Source organism: Sinocyclocheilus anshuiensis, unplaced genomic scaffold, assembly GCF_001515605.1.
Source record: "Sinocyclocheilus anshuiensis isolate Anshui unplaced genomic scaffold, SAMN03320099.WGS_v1.1 scaffold183, whole genome shotgun sequence".
Taxonomy (NCBI): domain Eukaryota; kingdom Metazoa; phylum Chordata; class Actinopteri; order Cypriniformes; family Cyprinidae; genus Sinocyclocheilus; species Sinocyclocheilus anshuiensis.
In genome coordinates this window covers 3,715,061-3,735,365 of record NW_015548309.1, presented here as the reverse complement: position 1 = coordinate 3,735,365, position 20,305 = coordinate 3,715,061, and the positions used below count along the sequence as shown (strand labels likewise).

General features: G+C 36.6%; 5 protein-coding genes and 1 long non-coding RNA gene across 11 annotated transcripts in view; 4 read left to right on the top strand and 2 right to left on the bottom strand.

Annotated features, from left to right (window-relative positions):
• The window catches only part of LOC107656440 (clathrin coat assembly protein AP180-like), a 5,020-nt gene extending 4,026 nt beyond the window's left edge, over positions 1-994 (top strand). The window contains exons 2-3 of the mRNA XM_016444309.1: positions 94-168; positions 626-994. Coding sequence (XP_016299795.1) covers positions 94-168; positions 626-714 — 164 coding nt within the window. The 3' untranslated portion in view covers positions 715-994. The remainder of the gene's footprint in view (positions 1-93; positions 169-625) is intronic.
• LOC107656397 (clathrin coat assembly protein AP180-like) overlaps positions 1-6,481 on the top strand; it is a 21,958-nt gene extending 15,477 nt beyond the window's left edge. For 2 of the 4 annotated variants that reach the window (XM_016444251.1, XM_016444255.1), the window contains 7 exons: positions 1,001-1,063; positions 3,952-4,071; positions 4,647-4,671; positions 4,786-4,852; positions 5,641-5,745; positions 5,850-5,949; positions 6,271-6,481. In XM_016444251.1, the coding sequence (XP_016299737.1) occupies positions 1,001-1,063; positions 3,952-4,071; positions 4,647-4,671; positions 4,786-4,852; positions 5,641-5,745; positions 5,850-5,936 (467 nt within the window). In that variant the 3' untranslated portion in view covers positions 5,937-5,949; positions 6,271-6,481. The remainder of the gene's footprint in view (positions 1-1,000; positions 1,064-3,951; positions 4,072-4,646; positions 4,672-4,785; positions 4,853-5,640; positions 5,746-5,849; positions 5,950-6,270) is intronic. The other 2 variants (XM_016444253.1, XM_016444252.1) reach the window with 2 other exon arrangements.
• Positions 6,482-7,910: 1,429 nt separating this feature from the next.
• LOC107656441 (uncharacterized) lies at positions 7,911-9,173 on the bottom strand. Its single transcript, XR_001630569.1, has 3 exons — positions 9,097-9,173; positions 8,958-9,010; positions 7,911-8,663 (listed from the first exon to the last, which is right to left on the bottom strand). It is a non-coding gene; the product is annotated as an uncharacterized LOC107656441 (long non-coding RNA).
• A 1,109-nt stretch (positions 9,174-10,282) lies between these two features.
• On the bottom strand, positions 10,283-13,298 carry LOC107656421 (uncharacterized). 3 transcript variants are annotated; one of them, XM_016444284.1, is made up of 2 exons: positions 13,243-13,298; positions 10,283-11,208 (listed from the first exon to the last, which is right to left on the bottom strand). In XM_016444284.1, the coding sequence occupies exons 1-2, from the start codon at positions 13,268-13,270 to the stop codon at positions 10,445-10,447; spliced, it is 792 nt and encodes a 263-aa protein (XP_016299770.1). In that variant the 5' UTR covers positions 13,271-13,298; the 3' UTR covers positions 10,283-10,444. The 3 variants fall into 3 exon arrangements, 2 of the variants coding, with proteins under 2 accessions (XP_016299770.1, XP_016299772.1); XM_016444286.1 differs by lacking the exon at positions 13,243-13,298 and adding an exon at positions 13,063-13,090 and having other exon boundaries at positions 10,286-11,204; XR_001630568.1 differs by lacking the exon at positions 13,243-13,298 and adding an exon at positions 13,063-13,147 and having other exon boundaries at positions 11,133-11,208.
• A 1,088-nt stretch (positions 13,299-14,386) lies between these two features.
• Positions 14,387-18,142, top strand: LOC107656431 (V-type proton ATPase subunit E 1-like). Its single transcript, XM_016444299.1, has 9 exons — positions 14,387-14,665; positions 15,397-15,462; positions 15,605-15,714; positions 15,887-15,953; positions 16,060-16,149; positions 16,247-16,315; positions 17,211-17,305; positions 17,418-17,505; positions 17,590-18,142. Exons 1-9 carry the CDS (start codon positions 14,633-14,635, stop codon positions 17,650-17,652), a joined length of 681 nt encoding a protein of 226 aa, XP_016299785.1. The 5' UTR covers positions 14,387-14,632; the 3' UTR covers positions 17,653-18,142.
• Positions 18,143-18,213: 71 nt separating this feature from the next.
• Positions 18,214-20,305, top strand: part of LOC107656410 (adenosine deaminase CECR1-A-like) — a 7,070-nt gene continuing 4,978 nt past the window's right edge. Inside the window, exons 1-3 of the mRNA XM_016444271.1 lie at positions 18,214-18,457; positions 19,528-19,800; positions 19,871-20,090. Coding sequence (XP_016299757.1) covers positions 18,418-18,457; positions 19,528-19,800; positions 19,871-20,090 — 533 coding nt within the window. The 5' untranslated portion in view covers positions 18,214-18,417. The remainder of the gene's footprint in view (positions 18,458-19,527; positions 19,801-19,870; positions 20,091-20,305) is intronic.

The following is a 20,305-nucleotide window of genomic DNA, read 5'->3' as shown; positions in this document are numbered from 1 at the left end:
GGTGTAGTTTTTTTTTTTTTTTTGATTGGTTTGATTTGGTTTTTGTTATGTATTAATATTATTTATGTTTGTTTATAAATGCCTTGTTTTTAGTTTTTTTTGATCCCATGCCAGATTCATCTGTTCCCAAAACAGACCCAAACCCCAGTCTAGACCAGTTTTCAGCAGGTACACGCTACAGTAAATCCATTAACTCATCCCCTGCCTCACTTGTACTGTTTTTTCTGTATTCTGTCCTTGACAGCTCAAGGTGAGCCAAATATGCTTCTCTCCTGGGGCAGCTGAAGGAACTGTCTGTCCAACAAACTGATTTCTCTCAGTCCCTTAGGCCTTCATTCACTTCTTAATCATTCCTAATCTTTCCAGCTATGTTTCTCTTGAAACATTCCCAAGACCCATTAGTTACATTATCCCCACTTAGAAACCTTTCTATTTTTGCTTCTACCCTTGGGCTTTATCTCATGAACCTGTCTTCATCTATGAAGTAAACATGTTCTGGTTCTGACCTAAAACTAATGCAATTACAGGTCCTGGTTAACATAGTTGCATAAAGTTACTCTTCAAATAATGGATGTTAAACAAGCAGGACTTTAGGGTGTCAACTAAACCCTTTCCTGTGCTTCAGATGTGTTTTGTCCTCCTGCTGCTGCTCTGTCGGCCCCTATGAGCTGGCCAGACAGCGGGGCAGATCTGGACCTGTTTGGGGGTTGGTAACTACCCAGTTTGCATGCTGGGGGTTTGATTTGCATGTCTTGCTCAGATGGTTGCTGTGGATTCTGTTAAAGCTGTTCTGATGGTTGATGAGATTTCCTGAGCTGACAGTTCAAAAGGCTTTAATGAGGTTTATGTGTGCACTTTTGTGTGAGTTTGTTTCTATTTCTGGCTTTTATTTATGTGTGATAACACTCTCTCTCCATCTCTCGCTCTGGTGTTGTTTCTCAGCGTAATGGCTTTGGCTCACTCTAACCTTTTTTACCCTAATGCTGCATGGATGGATCAGAATCTGCGGGCGCTGGAGAGGCCAAACCAGCCGCAGCAGCTGCAGGAGGAGATCTGATGTCGGGTACGTCACCCAAAGCCCTCGTGACGTCTTATCTTTTTCTTCGTGTCATTTTCATTGCACTTTCAGAACAAAAGGTACACAGGGTAGGTACTAGGTACCCTAAGGTACATCTTTGTACCTTACTTACCCCTAATTGGGTACCTTAAAGGTACATATTAGTACCTTTTGAAAGGTTTGGTACCTTTTTTCTGAAAGTGTGCAGCCAAATTTTTGTCTGGTGTTCAAAACAGTCATGGATACAATACAACCATCATAGTCTATAGCATGGAAAATATAGCACATTTGCGTACCCTTAGAAAAAACGACAAATCACAAATGAGATCTCAGTAGTTTCTCATTGAAAGCTGTGAGATTAGATGGAGAACAAATGGAGACTTGTGCTTAAAGTCAGCAAGTAACAGAAATTCTATTACAGATATTATTGTGAAGTTTGTTCAAAAAATGTTTAGAACTTGTAATGTTTAATCAAAATGTCCTAACTGGACATTCAGTGAAAACGACTTTTCAAATTTTCTCTGGTGATGTCCAATCATATAGTCTGCTTAAGCTCCACCCCTGCAAGATCATATTCATTTGCTACACCCACATCTTAACATCCAATCAACAACCGATGAATAGAAGCAAGTCCCTGCCCTACTTTTTTTCAGATAATCCACTGCACCACGATGTACATCACATTTTGGAAGAACAGATCTGTCACTACTTCCATTTCATTGTGACTTCATCTCCTTCTTATCCAGTTTTTGTTTTCTTGTAGAGTTTCAGAAGAGATATCAATCTCTGCCAAGATTTACCAAGATACTAAAGTCTCCAGTATATTTATGATACTCACATTTATTCAAATGGAACATAACTGAGAACTCAAATGAATCTTTTTTTTTTCTTCTCATTTTTTATAAACATTTCTTCTGGGTATATGCCATTTTAACAAAGCAGAGACGTGTTTAATGTGATGTTTAGTGATGTGTGCGTGTGCCGTTGTGGCATATTGAGTCTAGACACGTTACATCTCAGTTGTGCTGTGGTGATTTTGACGTGTTGAGATGAGATCGGTTTTATTTCCATCCGTTTCTCTCATGCATGGGGTTTACATTCATCTCTGCTCTACACGGACTGAGAAAGTCTTCTTCCCAATGCCTTGCTGCTTAATTCTGCTCTTTTCTCTCATTCACTCTCACTGTTTTGTGCTCATCTGATCTGTTTCTTTCTCTTTTCTTCCTGATTGTGTTCTTCTTCCATTTCTCCTTCCAATGTTTTAAATTCCCTCTCTTTATCATTTTTTCTTCATTTTCCCTCTCTTTCCCTTCATCTGGCTCTTGGGTCATTGCTTGCTTCCTCCTGTGCTACTGGTGAGTTCTAATACTCCTACACCAGCTGAAATCCCACAGTGCATTGCTGCATTGCAGAATAGGGCTTCAGTGAATTCAACTGAAAGACGGCTAGCCAAGCTTGGAAGATTTGAAGATGGGTGGATGAATGAATGAAAGTTTAAATGCTTTACAAAGATCTCTAGTGTGAGATTCTGTACAACAACATGTAGAAAGTAATGGTAGAAATGTATATTATGTGAATATTGTTAAGTCAGTGCTCAGTAAGAGCTTGTGTAGGCTATTTTAGGCTTGATTCACAACATATGCGAAGAAGAAATATTTACGCTGCTTTCCAATTCACCTACTACTTTGCCCTAAAAGTATGTACTCTATTTGTGAAGAAAATGTACATACTTTTGAGTATGTAGCAGAATAGTAGGTAATAGTAAGCTCACTTCGTCATAATTACATCTTTAACAGACCAATATGTTGCTTAGTTACGTGCATCCTGTCACAGTTTAAACTGCCCTGTCAATCATCTTGTTACATATTCACATTATTCACATTTAGATTGATCGGCTAGTCGCGTGTCTTTCATCCCGAGAACTCTCCTCATGTGTTTGCATAATGATGCTTTTAAAAGTTAATGACCAAACGAATGTTTATGAAAGTTCACAATGTTGTTGCAGATGAAATATAATACGGATTACATTAAATAAATATTTTTTCATCAGGTTAGATATTGGTTATTTATCTCTCAAAACTCTTTCTCTCCCTGTCCGTCAGTCTCGCATATCCGCCATGTTTGTAGTTTTTTTTTACTTTTTTTTAATTCATGTATGTTGTTCTAATCGAATCCTCTTCCAACACGCAATGGGTTGTGGGCAATATTTGCCGTTAGAGTGTGCACGGATCTGCACTTCAAATTTCCACCGAAAATTGTAAACCATCCAGGTACCTCACATTTCAACATACTACGATTTGGGACATACTAATTCTAATACTATTTAGGAAGGATAGTATGCGAATTGGGATGCAGCATTAGTGTTTTTTTAGTATTATTTATGTACTAATATTGTCTTTAATATATTGAATTAGCTTACATAGTTTTTATTGTAATATTTGGTCATTTTATGTGCTTAAAACTTTTCATTTAACAAAAACATTTTAATAGTTAACTGTAATAATCCCATGTAGTAACCCAGAAATCATGTTATTTTCAGTATTTAGCTGCAGTTTGTGGCGTCATTATTAAAGCACAAAGCAAGCCTTTGGTAGTTCTGCTTATGCATGCTGTGTGAAAGAAGTCTTATACTTTGTTAAATAATGATAGTGATGGTAAATGTTATGATGAAATGAATGTTTAATGTGTCATGAGTTCATGTGAGTGTAGCCGATGATAGCGCTCAGCTTCCTCTCTTCCTGCGCTCATCTTAAACATTTTTCTTGTACTGGTTGCCATAGAGATGTACACTGTACAGTATAAGGGTTGGTAGCATTCAGTTTAGCTCCCATTTTGTTACTATTACTAAAATTCAAGCTCACAATGTTTTTCTTACTCTTCACTCCCCCATAAAGCTTTTGATGGATTGGGTGATGTGCTCATGCCAGCTATGGCTCCGCAGGCAGCAGGGGCCACCTCACCGATCAAACCCATGGGAGGAAACCTGGACTCAGCTATGGCCAACATGGCCAGCAGTACGTTCCCATCCACTTTTAATTTGGTGTACTCCAAAATCATATATGACTAACTATAAGATTACTATAGTCTTAAAATTAAAGGTTCCTTATTAGCAGCTATGGTTCCATGAAGAACCTTTAGAAGGTTCTTTATAGTGGAAAAAGCTTCTTTAGATTATTTAAAATGTTCTGCACACTAAGAAAAATAAAAGTTCTTTGCGGTACCCTAAATAATTCTTCTATGGCAAAAGAAAAAAAAAACCTTTTGGAACCTTTATTTTAAAGAGTACAGCAAAAAATAGTTCTTTTAAAGATTAAGGTTCCATGAAGAATATTTAATATCCATGGAATCTTTTAATTCCACAAAAGGTTCTTTAGATTTTTAAAAAGTTCTTCACACTAGGAAAAAAATATTCCTTTTTAGAACTGTTCACTTAAAGGTTCTTTGGGGAACCAAAAATGCTACTTCTATGGCATCATAACAACAAAAATGTATGTATGTGTGTGTATGTATATATATATATATATTTAAGAGTGTACGACTAACTTAACATTGTAAGAATCTAAAAATATATGTTTCTGTGTCTGTGCAGATTTGGCAGTGGGGAACCAGAAACCGTAAGCTACAGTAACTTCCTACTCTATATTTCACTATATTTTCTTGTCCTCTCAAAATAAATATTTGTGTATTTGTTCCTCCTCTATTTCTGTTTTTTTTTTTTTTTCTCTCAGGGGTGAAGCAGCTGGAGGGGCGAACTGGCAAGCGCAGGTACCGACCCCTAGCTGGGGCGTTGCCATGGTAAATGTGTTGTTCTGTAGATGTGGAGCATGGGGGTGGAGTCGCATGGCTTTGAGTAGCATGGCGTGGAGCCAATCACAAGCTTCCTCTCCTCCCCGCCCCTCTCTTGGCTCCTATCAGCTGAATGAAAAGGACTAAAGAGGAGGAGCTTTCTCAAATTTGAAACTTAGTGTTGACATATTGAAAAATCAACTGTACATTTCTTAACTTATTATTATTAATTGCACTGGTGCTCCTGTAATTTAGATAATTGCTTATTTACAAAAGGATGTTTCCAATTTTGAATTCATAATCTTAATCTTACTTTCAATTTTTGTGCAATTTTGTGTTATTTGTGTGCAATGTGAACAAAGCCAAAGAGTAGCTTCAAATCAAGTCAATTTACATGAATATTGCATTTCAGGTTTAGTCTTGATTTAGAGCTTCAAACCTCTTTGGCTTGATAGCCACTTCCCTTTTTATTATACTACTAAACATACATGCATGAACATCCCTCCTAAAACATTCAAATTCACACTTACATCAAACTGCTAACCACCATCCCAGTGTGTGCAGATTCCCTTCTGTGTGTCTGTGTGTCGTTTTGTTCAGGTGTTGTCCTGTTCTGTGTAGTTTGGTGCTAACCTTTCCCCCCATCCCTCCCACCCACTTAGACTTCCCCTATCGGGGTCTGTCCTGTCATGGGATCCCTGTCACCATTTGGCATGGTAAGAGTGTGTGTTTATGTGTATGTGTGTGTGAGTGTGCAGGTGTATGTGTCTCTTACTGTGTCTCTCTGTGACTCACAGCCTGGTGCAGGAGCTGCTCCCATGATGCCTGGCTCACCGATGATGGCCACGCAGCAACCAATGATGAGGCCACAGTTTCCCGCAGCAGGAGCCCCTGGACAACCGGTATTTTAGACATGCATGCAGTTGAATTTACTGATATAGTTATTTGGTGTGTAAATACACACATATTTATTATCGCTCCTTGCATGTGTGCGTGTCCTCCTCAGATCTCTCCAGGAATGGCCCAGAGTCCCAGGAAGCCTCCCCCTCCTAAAGACCCTCTCGCTGACCTCAATATCAAGGACTTCATGTAGACGAACAGCTGGTGTAAGTTTCACTACAGCTAGTGCAGATGTGCAATTTGACCACAGGACACACAATGAGACACATCTGAAATTATGTTCTGTATCTGATGCATATGCAATATTAAGAATGTAGTCGAAAATAGCCTGCTTTTAGAAACAAAACATTTACGAGGCTGTAACCACCAGGGGAAGACAGTCCAATCAGTATTTAATCAATATTCAATATCTGTACAGTCATTCAATATTTGAGACTTAGAAAGTGTTGTATATATATATATTGAGTTTCTGAGTTTTTTTTCCAGTGTATAATACTGAAACCCATTTCTTTTTTTCTCTATTGCAGTTGTCACACTTATTGTGCAGACCTGATGAATCAGACATGTGTATTCTTTCTTCCATTCATCACAATGAGGGCCTCCAGTCCCTCCTTTTCTCCCTTTCCCTTCCCTGTCTGTTGTTGTAGCACAAACCGTGAATGTGAATAAGTACATGTGTGTATGTGTGTTTGTATTTCAATGTTCTCAGTTACTTCAGATCTATATATTTAAAAAAAATGAAACAGGAGGAGAATGACAGATGCATTCTTGAATGTGCATCTGCATGTCTCTTAAGGATAGATGTGCATTCATTTTTCCTGGCTCGCTTTCCGTGGGAAATCAAATCAAAAGTGTGACGTTTTATGTGGAAAATGTTTTTTTGCTGTGGTGAATATCACTGGGCCGGTCTGTGTCATCATCAGTGGAGTATTAGTCATCTTTTGACCATGGAATAACTTCTGTGGGAACAATATCAACGTATTACGAGTTAAGATAGTGTCTCACGTACTGTTTGTTTTTATCAATGCCCTGATTTTATTCTTTTTCGTATCTATCGATTGTGAGTTACATGCAACATGTGACTATTTTATGAAAATACATATGCATTTTAAAAGACAGATTGTTTTGAATATCCTTAGTCTTTATTTTGAGATAAAAAGGTTGAATATATTTTAGTTATGTCAGAAGTTTACTTTGCACATACTACATGGCTAGTTAGTAATCCCATTTGTACAAATGTCTGTCCATCACAAGGCACTGAGCCGATCGAGTCCTGCTAGTATGTACAATATAATATCGCAGCATGTAATTCCTCTGTTGAGCAAAGGGGATGCCATTGAGCCAGATCAGATTCTATAAGCAGCAAGTTCACCTACATCTTAATCATCAAATCAGTCTTAAAAGAATAGTTCAACCAAAAATTTAAATTTGCTTAAAATGTACTCACCCTCAGGCCATCCAAGATGTAGATGAGTTTTGTTCCTTGATTAGAACAGAAATGTAGCATTACATCACTGTCTCACCAATGGATCCTCTGCAGTGAATGGGTGCCGTCAGAATGAGAGTCCAAACAGCTGATAAAAACATCATAATAATCCACAAGTAATCCACACCACTCCAGTCCATCAATCAACATGAAACAAAAACATGTGTGTTTGTAAGGAACACAAATCCATCAAAACAGTTGTAACTTCAAAACGTTGCTTTCGGCTAAAATATGAGTCTTGTATCTATAAAATTGCTTTCTCTGGTGAAAGTCGTCTCATCTGAATCAGGAGAGAAATAGGCACATATGAAACCATTTACAACAGACCAAAACAGTTCTAAACAAATATTGGTGGATTTTAATGTGAGAGGACAACAAGGAACGCCCTTTTTCACTGGAGGAAGCGTTATTATGGATTATCGCATCATATTTTGGCCAGAAGTGACGGTTTAAAGTTAAAATGCCTCAATGATGGATTTGTTTCTTACATACGTACAGCTTTTCAATCACAAATTGTTGATTAATGTACTGGAGTGGTGTGGATTACTTGTGATGTTTTTATCAGCTGTTTAGACTCTCATTCTGACGGCACCCATTCAACTGCAGAGGATCCATTGCTGAGCAAGTGATGTAATGCTAAATTTCACCAAATCTGTCCTGATGAAGAAACAAACTCGTCGACATATTGGATGTCCTGAGGGTGAGTGAGCAAATTTTAATTTTTTCAATGAACTTTTTATTTAAAATAGGTCTAAATATACCTGGCTGCCTAGCGTTTTGTTGTATTACAAGTGAGTGTATTACCAATACTATTTGCTACAAGTATCAAGGATATCAAAGGGATGAACGGCAGTTTAATGGGACAGTATTGCATTTTATCGATGGCTGTTTTTTATTTTAACTGAACATTTTGTTGATAAATTTTATTTTTGGATGTAATAACACCCTCTGCCCCTCCAACCTTTGTGCATGTTAGTCCTGTTGAAATGCAATAAACAGTGATCTGGAGAGAAACATAATTTAGTCATTATTAGGTAGTGCTTGACAATGAGGATCATATAAACATACATAATCCCAATTCTGTGTCTCTGATGCACAAGCATCTAATGTCTCTGTTACACGGCAAACAAAATATAGAGTTGAGGCAATCCAGGATGTCGAGGCCAAGATGAAGATGGCATAAGGTATTTATGGCAAAAACGACACTGACAAATCCACAACCTCTGAGCAAACCAGTGTTGCCAAATGATGAACACCGATGGATATGAATAAACATCAGCGTCCCCAAATCTCATTCTCAGACAGTGTTTGGCATGACAGAAAATACTTCTTAATAAATAAATGTGTAGTAGAAAAGAGCACTGGTGGCTAACAGAGCGACGGACAGCATCATGTTCTTCCTGTTCTCTCCTCTCAGCACCTGCAGCTCCTTTTCTGAAGAATAAAACGTATAAGATACTATCATATAAAAATTGCTCCCACAATGATTTTCTTTACCAAGTGATGCAATGCATCAAGAAATCAGAAATCTGTCACCATTTTGCATGCTTCATAAGAATTGTAGGAAAATAGCTAGTGTATTTTGAATAAACAAATCCACAAATTCATACACTGGGTATTATTACAAAATGTATCATTTGTTATTACATTCCATGACCAATGCACTTAATTTTCATTGTCCGATTTATGCATTTTTACACCCCTAAACTTTCCAGAAAACTGACTAACCGTATTTCTGTATTCTTTCATTCAATATGGTCAGCTCGTCTTCCAGGGCCAGCCTGTAAGCACATTAAAAGACTCGTTTGCTGTATTAGATAATGCGGCAAAAAGCTTATTGTGTTTATAATGATGTTGGCAAAATCACCTGTCGTTGTCTCAGAGTTGCTCTTTTCTCTGTCTGAATTCTTCTTCTTCTTCTTCTTCTTGGCTTTTAACGGCTATTGGTAATAAATAATTGATAATAAATAATATTGATGATAATAAATCATCAAAAAAAATTTGGCTTGTTTTTGAAGCAGCGGTTTCTTATTTGTCTTGCGAGAGTTGGCAACAGTGAGTGTAATTTGCGCTCTTCAATGCGGTCAATCTAAAGACACCAACCTATGAGCATCATATCTCAATAGATACAACGATATGAAAACGGACATTTTCACATAGGACCCTTCAGAATGGCACTATGACACAACGACATTATGATCTGCTTTACTTTGTTTTTATATATATATATATATATATATAATTTCACATCTAATTTTCATTAGACTGACATAAGTGTAAGGTTATCTGTTAGCTGTTTCATACACATAATATGGCACACATTTTCATCTATTAATATGCCATTTACCTCACTTGCCACACTTATTATCTCTTTCTTCAAGGTTCTTGATTTACTAATTTTTGAGGATCTGAGGCTCTTACTTCCGTACACACTCTCTTGCTTGTCGCTCGCAGTCTATGGTGAGATGAGATTCATACTGCCACCTGCTGTCGGAGAAGTGATATTACATATTGGACACAGCGCCATCCATCCACATATTAATGGCAGCACTTGAATTATTATTGATTGCTTTTTATTTATTGAACATATCTCACCCAAAATAAAAAATAAATAATGAATTAATTACATATATTTTGGAGAAAATTAAGCTTAGATTTGTACTGTAATACTGAAAATTGACAGAATGTTTATTACTATTGATAGCATATGAGTTAGTAAACATATCTCATCAAAAGCACGAATAAACAACCAAACAAATAAAACCTATATTTGTGCTGTAATACTGAAAATTAACATAATTTGTACTATTGATTGCTTTTTATTTATTAAACATGTCACCCAAAATATGAATAAATAAACAAATGAAGTCATTAGTTTGAAAAATATTTTAAAAAGAAAAATTAGCCTATATTTGTACTGTAATACTGAAAATGATCCTGTCACCTTTTTATTGTACAGATAATAATTTTTTATTAAAATCAGAATAAACAGAAGACTTGTATAACACATACCACAATGTATTTTTTCTTTTGATTTTTGGGGTTAAAGATGATCCAGAGTCTCAGATTGTGTTTAGTCTGTGTGTATGTGTGTAAAAATACAAAATAAGACAAGCGACAATATTTAATAACCTTCTAATTTTTTATATCACATAATCAGTAATACAATTTGTTGAATTGTTCTACAATTTTGAAACTATTCAAAAGATCTACAGCTACTTTCTAATCAAGTTAAATGTAAGTATTGCCATTACCGCCACCAGGGCGGCGCCACTAACCAGCAGTACAGGGAGTTCAAAGGGTGCGGCTGAAAGCGGGTCTGCCTTTGGAACAACCTCTTCTGAAGATGACGCTGACACACTAGGTGCATTAATAGAGCCTGATTGAGAGGCATGAGGTTCCTCTGAGTGTGTGAGTGTGGAGGGTGGGAGATTATCTAAAACCTGTGAGATGATTTCAGGTATGGGAACCGAAGCCAGCGTAAAATCTAAAGGCTCAGACAGAAGAGGAGTGTGAGTGAAAACTGGCTCTGAATCCATCTCTGCCTCAATTTCCTCCACCACACACATCAGGAGCTCCACAGTCTCTGGAGGCTTGAGATCTGAGTCTGCAGGACGTTCTCCAATCTCTTCCAGCTCCTTCTCACTGCCAATCATGCTCAGCACGCTGCTCTGAAGCTCCTCCTCCTCTTCTGACTCCGCCCTCTGATGGAGCTCCACCTCTAGGTGGATGATGTTGTCAGAGGCGGAGAAGTGGTTTTCACTGTGGTCCTCTTGAACTAGGACAATCTCACTTCCAAGCTCTGGCTCCATGTCGCTAATGGATGCCCAGGACTCAGCTAGACTAGCAGTCTGCCAGGGGCCGGACCCACTGCTGCTCTCCTCCAGGCTTGAGGTTTGATCCTGACGAGAGTCGGGCCCCACAAACTGCCTGTCATCAGACAGGATGGAAGATCTTTTACTCCTCTGTGAAAATCTGACTAATTTTTAAAAAGATGAGAGACAAAATTCATTCAGGCATGTAAGTGCATTGTGTCACTGTTTAATTAAATTAATATGAGCATTGTGGGAAACTTGGGATGTAAAAAGTTATTTTACAGCTTACGTTTTGCTGACGTTTAATATAAGAACAAATTCAAAAATATAAAAAGCCATTGACAACCCATTTTACTTCAGTGATTTGAACTATGAAATGACAGCAACAACAATCAAAAAATGAATAAATAAAAACAACAATAATAATAATAAAAACCAAAAGTAGGTTATACAAGGTTAAACATTTTGCCCATCATATCGACAGACATAAGAATTATAGCATAATAGTTATAGTATAATAATTTTTTAATTAAAAAAAAAACATGATAGTCGAGGAATTTTACCTTAAAATTTGCATTTATGTAAAAATGTACCAAGAAAAATAAATTAATTAATGTATTGAACCTTTTGTGTTGTAATAAAGAAAAAAATTAAAAGTGTTTAAATATATTCTGAATTTGTTTTCCTGAGTGATATGTACATAGGTACAAAATAAAATAATAAATAGTAATAATTCAGTCATTCTCAGAGAAAAAAATGTTTCTCAATACTTTTAATATATTTAGAAAGGGTAACATTTTTGTAACATTTTAAACTTATATTTTATATCTATTTGGAAGAGACCAAACCAAATTGAATTTAATATTCAATGAGGGAAAAAATGTGGGACAGGATTTTGTCCATTAACTCATATTTTGTCCATTACAAACATCCTAATTTATCATATCGTATCATATTGTGATCTATGTATAGGCCAGTAAGCTCATATCTGACTGGCTATGCAACCATTATATATATCTCCATCTGCTGAATAGAGAATCTCAGATATTTCACATTGCATGACTGGATCATGGTTCAGTTCACGTAGTTCTTACACAAAATGGACATAGATCTACTTACTCTTTTATGACTAGATTTAATTTAATTTGTCAGAGTAACAAATCCTAAACTCATAAATCTCTTGCTCTTGCATAAATCTAAATGCAATTTAGATTTAGATTTTTGGGGTGAAAGAAAACAAAATGGACACATTCATACTTACTCTTTTACGACCAAATGTAATTTGTCAGTAAACTCTATGATTATACAAATTTTCATGTCCAGACACATTAATGAAGTACAGAACATGGTGGTAACAGCAGTTATCGTTTGCACCAGCACCGCTTTAGTCACGTCACAGTGAAAACATGTGCAGCGTCAACAGTCAGATTGTGAAGAGACAGTAAACTAAAGCCCATCGGCAAGATCAAAGGTCGAAGTGCTTAAAGGGATCAGATGAGCAAGAAATACATGCTGTAGCTTTTTAACTTTGACCTCTGACAGAGGCAGATTGTGAACCAATGGAAAAAATGAGAAACAGGTGAGAATGACAACACTGGTCAGTTATTCTATATAAACCTAAAGAGAGGCATATTTTAACCAGCAGGAGTAACTAGTTAAGTATGGCTGCATAAGTCATTGACTAACCAGACAGTTAATATAATGAGACGATCTAATCTAATTATCTTTTCAGCCTGTTAAAGCGTGACAGATTCCACTATATTACTACTGTTATAGAAAACATGCTTATGGTACCTTACAGCACTGCAGATTTTTTGAAATGGAGTATCATTTGAAATTAAAACAAACTGCCCAAGCTTACATTCTCATATTACCCATACAAGAAATTGAAACAGCACATACTGTCATATTTTTAAGACTGGAAAACAGTAAATACCCTTCTGTTATAGACAAAAGTCTACACACAGAATACAAACAGTCTTAACTCTGCAAAAGCAGCCATTGAAAACAGATCTTACCTTCTCTGAGGGCAAGGTTTAGTCAGACTGGAGGCTTGAATAAATACAGAGGAGGGTCACTGGAGCAACAGAATGCAGTCCAGCACTTCCCTGCCCCCTAAAATCCCACCCCTATCCAATTACATCTGTCCAACTCATGGTGACACGACAAAGCAGCAAAACTCCCATCGGTCCACTTACCTTTGTTCGGTTCTATAATGAGGGTCATGACACATCGATCTGTTTGAATTTGATTCCAGTTTGCTTGACGTGTTTGTTTGACAAAGTTAGCATCCATCTTGTGATTAAAGGGATAGTTCACCCAAAAATGAAAATTTAAAATGAAAAACTCAAACCGTTGTAGTCTGTCAGTAATGGAAGTGAATGGGAATCCCGGCTTTGAGAGTAAAAAAAAACATACACAAAGAAAACCAAATTAAACCCTGCGGCTCGTGACGAACTGTCCTTAGTGCGTTCTCAACAGCCATCCGCCTTAAAGCACGCAAGAAGAAGACGCATCACGCGCCGGCTGTTGAGAACATGCTCAGGACAGTTCGGACATTGCGGTGAATCAGAGGTAAAAAACGATTTAAATACTGTTCAGTTTCTTGAACAGACCGATCGTTTTGTGTCTTTACACATCAATGTATCGTCACGAGCCGCAGGGTTTAAATTGGTTTTGTTTGTGTATGTTTCTTTGACTCTCAAAGCCGTGATTCCCATTCACTTCCATTATATGACTGACAGACTGCAACAGTTTGAGTTAAAAATCTTTGTTTGTGTTCTAGTGAAGAAACAAAGTCACCTACATCTTGGATGCCCTGGGGGTAAGCAGATAAACATCAAATTTTCTTTTTTGGGGTGAACTATCCCTTTAAGGTCAATGTTACTTCCTCTTTCCCCTCATTTTTCCACCATTTCACAATGATCATATGTGCCCGAATACAGTTTGTGTACAGTTTTTACTATGGCACTTGCTGTATAAACGTCCGTGGTACGTAATTTGTACGTCTCACAACATTCAAAACTGTTTTATGGCGTTTTGGTCTATTTAAAGTTTTTTGGAACGACATTTGATCAACTGAACAATCAGTATGTTGCTAAACAACAGTACAATCCATTAAACCACTGTACTTAAGTCCCTCACAGACTAGGTTTATGTTGTTATTTTATCATTTTAAACTACACAAGCCTTTTTTAAAAAAAGTTTTATATTTGATTATTACTCTTAGTAATATTGTCATTATTATTATCGCCTGTAACAGGTTCAAAATAATCGCATGCACGTAAACCGCAACAAAAAGCCTAGACGCGCACTGTGATCTGATTGGCTCCCAGATAGGAAACACGCATCATGTGATGCGTGTGTCATCATGGACTGAGAATCAGCTGATCCTTCCAGTCTATTTTCACGACTCAGACACTGTCACGGTCGACCCTTTCATGTCATTTTTTGTGCGTTTTTAAATCTGTAGGCTTTTCGAAAATATATTTGAAATCTATTTTTTCACGCAGACGTCTTTCCGTCGCCGCGAAACGAGCCCTTTCAGTCGGTGGAGTTTAAAATCCTCTTACAGCAGCAGCAGCAGTCATGGCGCTCAGCGATGCCGACGTCCAGAAGCAGGTGAAAAGGCGTTCAAATGCATACTTTATTCTGTATTACACCGTAACACTGTAGCAAGATTAACCCCTCGGTGATTTGACAAATGCATTGTTTTAGGCGAGCCTGGCACGAGCATCGATCATAAAATACCATGATGTGGCCGTCAAGGTTGTTCGTCATTTATTCATTAGAAACGCGCTTGAATCACGAGACCTGTCTATATAATAATAATGACTTTATATTAATACATTTTAATACGTATACGCGATCACGCACATGTGCATAAAGGATCAATAAGGAAAAATTAAATTGAGCATCTCATTCGAAAACAAATGCACCAAGGTAGTGTGATGAATAATATCAAACATTCACAACAAAAAGACCAATTTTAGAATGCAGATGATACAGAATATTAAGATGCAGGACGTTCTGCATAGTAATAACATACTAAACACACACACACACTAGAAAGACACATTCCACATCCTTGTGATGGAGCCACAACAGGGCAACTCATTGCTACTGTAACATTAAACAGATTTCAGATGATTTTTCTCAGAGGAAACAACCAACAAGGGTCTAACAATGTATTTTATACAAAATTAGGAAACAAAGATATGCAAGTGCTTGCATTTACAAGTGGGTTTTAAATATAGTAATCCTGTTAGACTTCTGCTTTTCATGTTCCTTTAAAGCATTTTTTCCCTGATAGATGTTGAATTATTGTTCTTTTGATTCCCATATCTTTCCAGATCAAGCACATGATGGCTTTCATTGAGCAGGAGGCCAATGAAAAAGCAGAGGAGATTGATGCAAAGGTAATTTTTTATTTAGTCTAGTCTAGCTTTAAATTATTCCACTAAAACATCTAAAGACTATCTTTAAGAGGCTGTGACAGTGGAAATGGTGTGACCGGCCATTTATAAGAACTGATATGATGATAAGTGACTCCCCCTGCAGGCAGAGGAGGAGTTCAACATTGAGAAAGGTCGGCTGGTTCAGACTCAGCGTCTGAAGATTATGGAGTATTATGAGAAGAAGGAGAAACAGATCGAACAGCAGAAGAAAATGTGAGTGTGACTTCCTCTGACTGAAACAGCCAGACGCCCAAATCATTACTGTGCAAACTTCCAGTTTCCTCAAAATTTGTTACTCAAACAATTATTTCATGCAGTAAAATGTTTGATCATTTAGTTATTTATGAATGTTCAGATGTTTTAAATGTTTGCTTCATGTCCACAGTCAAATGTCCAACCTAATGAACCAGGCCAGACTGAAGGTCCTGAAGGCCCGTGATGACATGATTTCGGTTAGTTTCTGTTCTCTTTTGTAGCACATCTAGCCTTAAAAGAAATATTGGGTTTATGTTGTCTGTTTACATTGCATGTATTAATTCTGTTTTTTTTTTTTTTTAGGATTTGCTAAACGATGCACGTCAGCGACTAGCGAATGTAGCCAGAGATCCATCCAGATACGCTGCTCTGATGGACGGACTGGTCCTGCAGGTGAGTGATTGTATAATTAAACATTATAGCAAACCATGTCTGTCAAAGACTGTATGCGAGTCTTATCAGGACACGCTCTGATATTCTCATGTTTCAGGGTTTTTACCAGCTCCTGGAACGCAAAGTGACCATCCGTTGCCGCAAACAGGACGTGGGCATAGTGCAGGTCTGTAGTCCACTAAACCTAAAACTAAAACCATAACAAAAAACAATTGTGTTACTTGAAATAAAATAAATGTTAACTGAAATAAAACATAAAAATTCAGCTAGTTGCCAAGAAGACATTACTCATTTTCATTTAGTTTAGCTTGATGTATTAAAATATCAAAAGATATAAAAATAAAAAAAATTTAAAAACAAAAGGCACACAAAATTAGTAAAACTTTGAAATTAAAATGGAAATTTGTAAATATTAATAAAAACTATAATAGCATATTAATGAAACAAACAAAAAAAACACTGGCTTCAGCAATCTAAGATTATATGATGTATTATATAATGTAAATTATGTATTTTATATATTTTATTTTAGCTAGTTACTAAGACTGCATTTTTATTTTTTAAATTTATTTTAACTTGATGTACTAAAATAACTAACTAAAACTTAAATATAATAAATAAAAAATAGACATAAAAAATTACAAAAACAGCAAAATTCAAACTTTGAAATTAAAAAGAAAATGCAAAATATTAAAAACACTGTAATAGTATCTCAATGATACTAATTTAAATATAGTTTAACTTCTTATATAGTTATATAATTATATATACACTTCTATAACACACACATTTTAACTTCATGTACTAAAATAACTAAAATGGAAATATAATTTAAAAAGACAAAAAAACAAATACAATGACAAAAAACAATTACATTTGAAACTTTAGATAAAATTAAAATGAAAACAAAACATTCATAATTTTAATCAAATCTATAATAGTATCTCAATGACTCTAAAAATAACACTTACTGCAGCAAATAATCTTGTTTATTACTTTGGCAATTATTAATAACCGATTACTTCATGATATAAACCAAGCACAAACATGTGTTATATTAGGCTGCTGTGCAGAAAAACATTCCCATCTACAAGGCAGCAGTGAAGGACAATCTTGAAGTGCGTATTGACCAGGAGAACTTCCTCTCTCCAGAAGTGTGAGCATCTGCCGTTTCAGTATCTCGTTTACAAAATTAGCCTGAATACCTTTTTTTACTTAATTGTGGTTTTTGAATATATGAAATGAAAGTCTCTGTGTTTTTTTTGTAGCTCTGGTGGTATCGAGCTGTATAATGCTGATGGGAAGATCAAAGTGTCCAACACTCTGGAGAGCAGGCTGAACCTCATAGCACAACAGGTACAGAAATTGGGCCGAGAGGGTTACGATTAAGAGAAGCAGTGTGAATTGTACGATAGATTTTTCATTTTCGATTCTTTTCAGATGATGCCGGAAATCCGAGTCACCCTATTTGGTGCAAACCAGAACCGCAAGTTCATGGACTGATCCTCACTCGCTCCAAACCACGGCAGAACGCCATTGTTTGATGTTGTATTTTTATTTTTATTCTGATGTTAAAGACTCCATTCCTTGTATTTAAGAAAATATCATGTGTATGTGTGTGTGGTGATTCATTATTGCTGTAAAAAGGATCAAAATAGTGTTTCGTTTGGCTGCTAGAACTCCGGTCCATAACATCTCGTGTGTTTGATTCTGAATGCAGCTGTAATATAACACGGTTATGTTTACAGAAACGCCTGAGTGAGCTCAGTCTTAAACTGATGTAGAAATTCCACGATTGTTTGTGAACTCACCCATTTTGTGGCTGTGGAGGAGAAGACGGACCCATCTTGAACATCCATCAGAAAAACAAAATTTTTATTTGCTTTCCTGTGGTGCAGAGCATGACCTGTATATCACAAGCAATCGTGTCTGTTATTGCTGCAAAGATTATATTGATGTGAAAATGATATATAATGAAAAACAGTACCAAACAGATCTTCTCCCATTGTCTTCTTACTGAGTGTCGTGTTGTTAGCGGGTAAATGCCAGTCATTTGGGGAATGTCATAATGACAAGGGTTTGCAGAAGGCTCTTGTTCCTGGGTCACTTGAGATTTCACAGTATGTCACATGCTCCATTGTCATCACATTCTGAACATGTGCTGGTCCTGCAGAATGAGGAACTTCATCGCACTAGACATACAGACAGACAGCAGCTGAAATGCATGTTCTCTGGATGTAAGACGAAGAGCAGCGAACAAAAAGAGTAATGAGCAAAATAAACTTGAAGGTAAGGTCACTTTTAGCATGTGAATGGAGTTCTTTATTATTAATAATCAATAGTAATTTTTTTTTAAGGTTTGCTGTTTTCCTACAACTGAAGTTTTCCAGATTAAATTGTTAGGAATGTAAATTATTTGATTATTGCAAAAGCTGGGGTCTAAGCTATACCATATAAAAATAATAAGGAAATAGATCTAACAAAACCTGTGCTGAATGATCTAATATTTTTTTATGATTATCATGTAAAATACTTGATATAATAAATATTAATAACATTTCTGTTCAAAGTTTAAAAATTTAAATGGTGTGCCAAGTGAACTTACAATAGATCCTTTCAAATGCTTTTTACAGAATGACTGCAAAAATATTTGCGAGTGAGAAAACAGCTGAACTATTATTAGTAGCAGAAGTAGAACCGATCTTAAAATAATGAAATAAAGTTGACATCTGACTTGTCCTGACCTTTAACCTTTTTCCAGTAAATAAGAAAACAAGTGTAGAATTATGATTTTCAAGTTTAAAGGAGTAGTTTGCCCAAAAAGAAAACTTGTTGAAAATGTACTCACCCTCAGGCCATCAGAGATGTAGATGAGTTTGTTTCTTCATCAGGACAGATTTGGAGAAATTTAGCATTACATCACTTGCTCACCAATGGTTCCTCTGCAGTGAATGGGTGCCGTCAGAATGAGAGTCCAAACAGCTGATAAAAACATCACAATAATCCACAAGTAATCCACACCACTCCAGTCCATCACTTAATGACTTCCAAAACAAAAACTGCATGCTTGTAATAAATTAATCATTAAGGTATTTTAAACCATCACTTCTGGCTAAAATACAAGCCCATAATCCATAATAAAGCTTAGACTTCAAGCTACACGTTTAGACTTTGAATTACTAAAATCATGTCGCAACCTGAACGTCCAGGCTGAGTGTAGGTGCAAATTACACCAAAACAACTTTGCTAATGAATGTGAAACCATCAAATAAATTGGATATAGAAAAATCCCATTAAAAAAACTAACGAATGGGAATATCACTCTCTCACTACCTCAGGAACTCTGTACAAGCATGAGGAGTCTCTCAAGCATGGCAGCTCTGATTGTCCTGATGTTACTGTGTATCAGAGAGTGTAATCCAAAGCCAGATCCCCATCAGAGGGAGCTGATGCTGAAGCAGGACATGTCCCAGCAGGTAGGGGGCAGAGTGGAGCTCACTGCGGCCGAACAGCAGCTGGATTTACTCCTACACCAGCTGAAACTGAAAGAAATGGCTACTTCACCTTTCCCACCTGCCAATCACTTCTTCAAAGTGCGGCACACCATGCAAAAAAGCCCTGTCTTCAAACTGCTACAGAAAATGCCAAAGGGTAAAACTACTACTCGTATATCTGGGAAACATCTGTCCTTCAGATAATAAAATGTCTCTGTGCCTTACAGGTGCAGCTCTTCACATCCACAGCTCTGCTATGGTGAGTGTGGATTGGCTGGTAATGAATGCAACATACAAGCCTCATTGTTACATCTGCTTCAAGTGGGACGGGTCAGTGCAGTTCCTTTTCTCAGCCAATACGCCCTTTCTGCGATGGGGATGCTCTTTGTGGAAACGATTAGATGTGCTGAGGGCAAGTCTGAGTGATGTCACTGCCTTTGATAACAGGTGATTAAACATATTTCAACATCAGATTTAAAATAGCCACATTTGTCCACTGGTACAAACAATAACAGTAGCCATTCAGGGCATTTTAGTGAATTGAAAAGCATCATATACTGTATATATATATATATATATATATATATGCTTTTCAATTCACTAAAATGCCCTGAATGGCCACTGTTATTGTGGCCATTTGTTTTGTAAAAATAAATAAATAA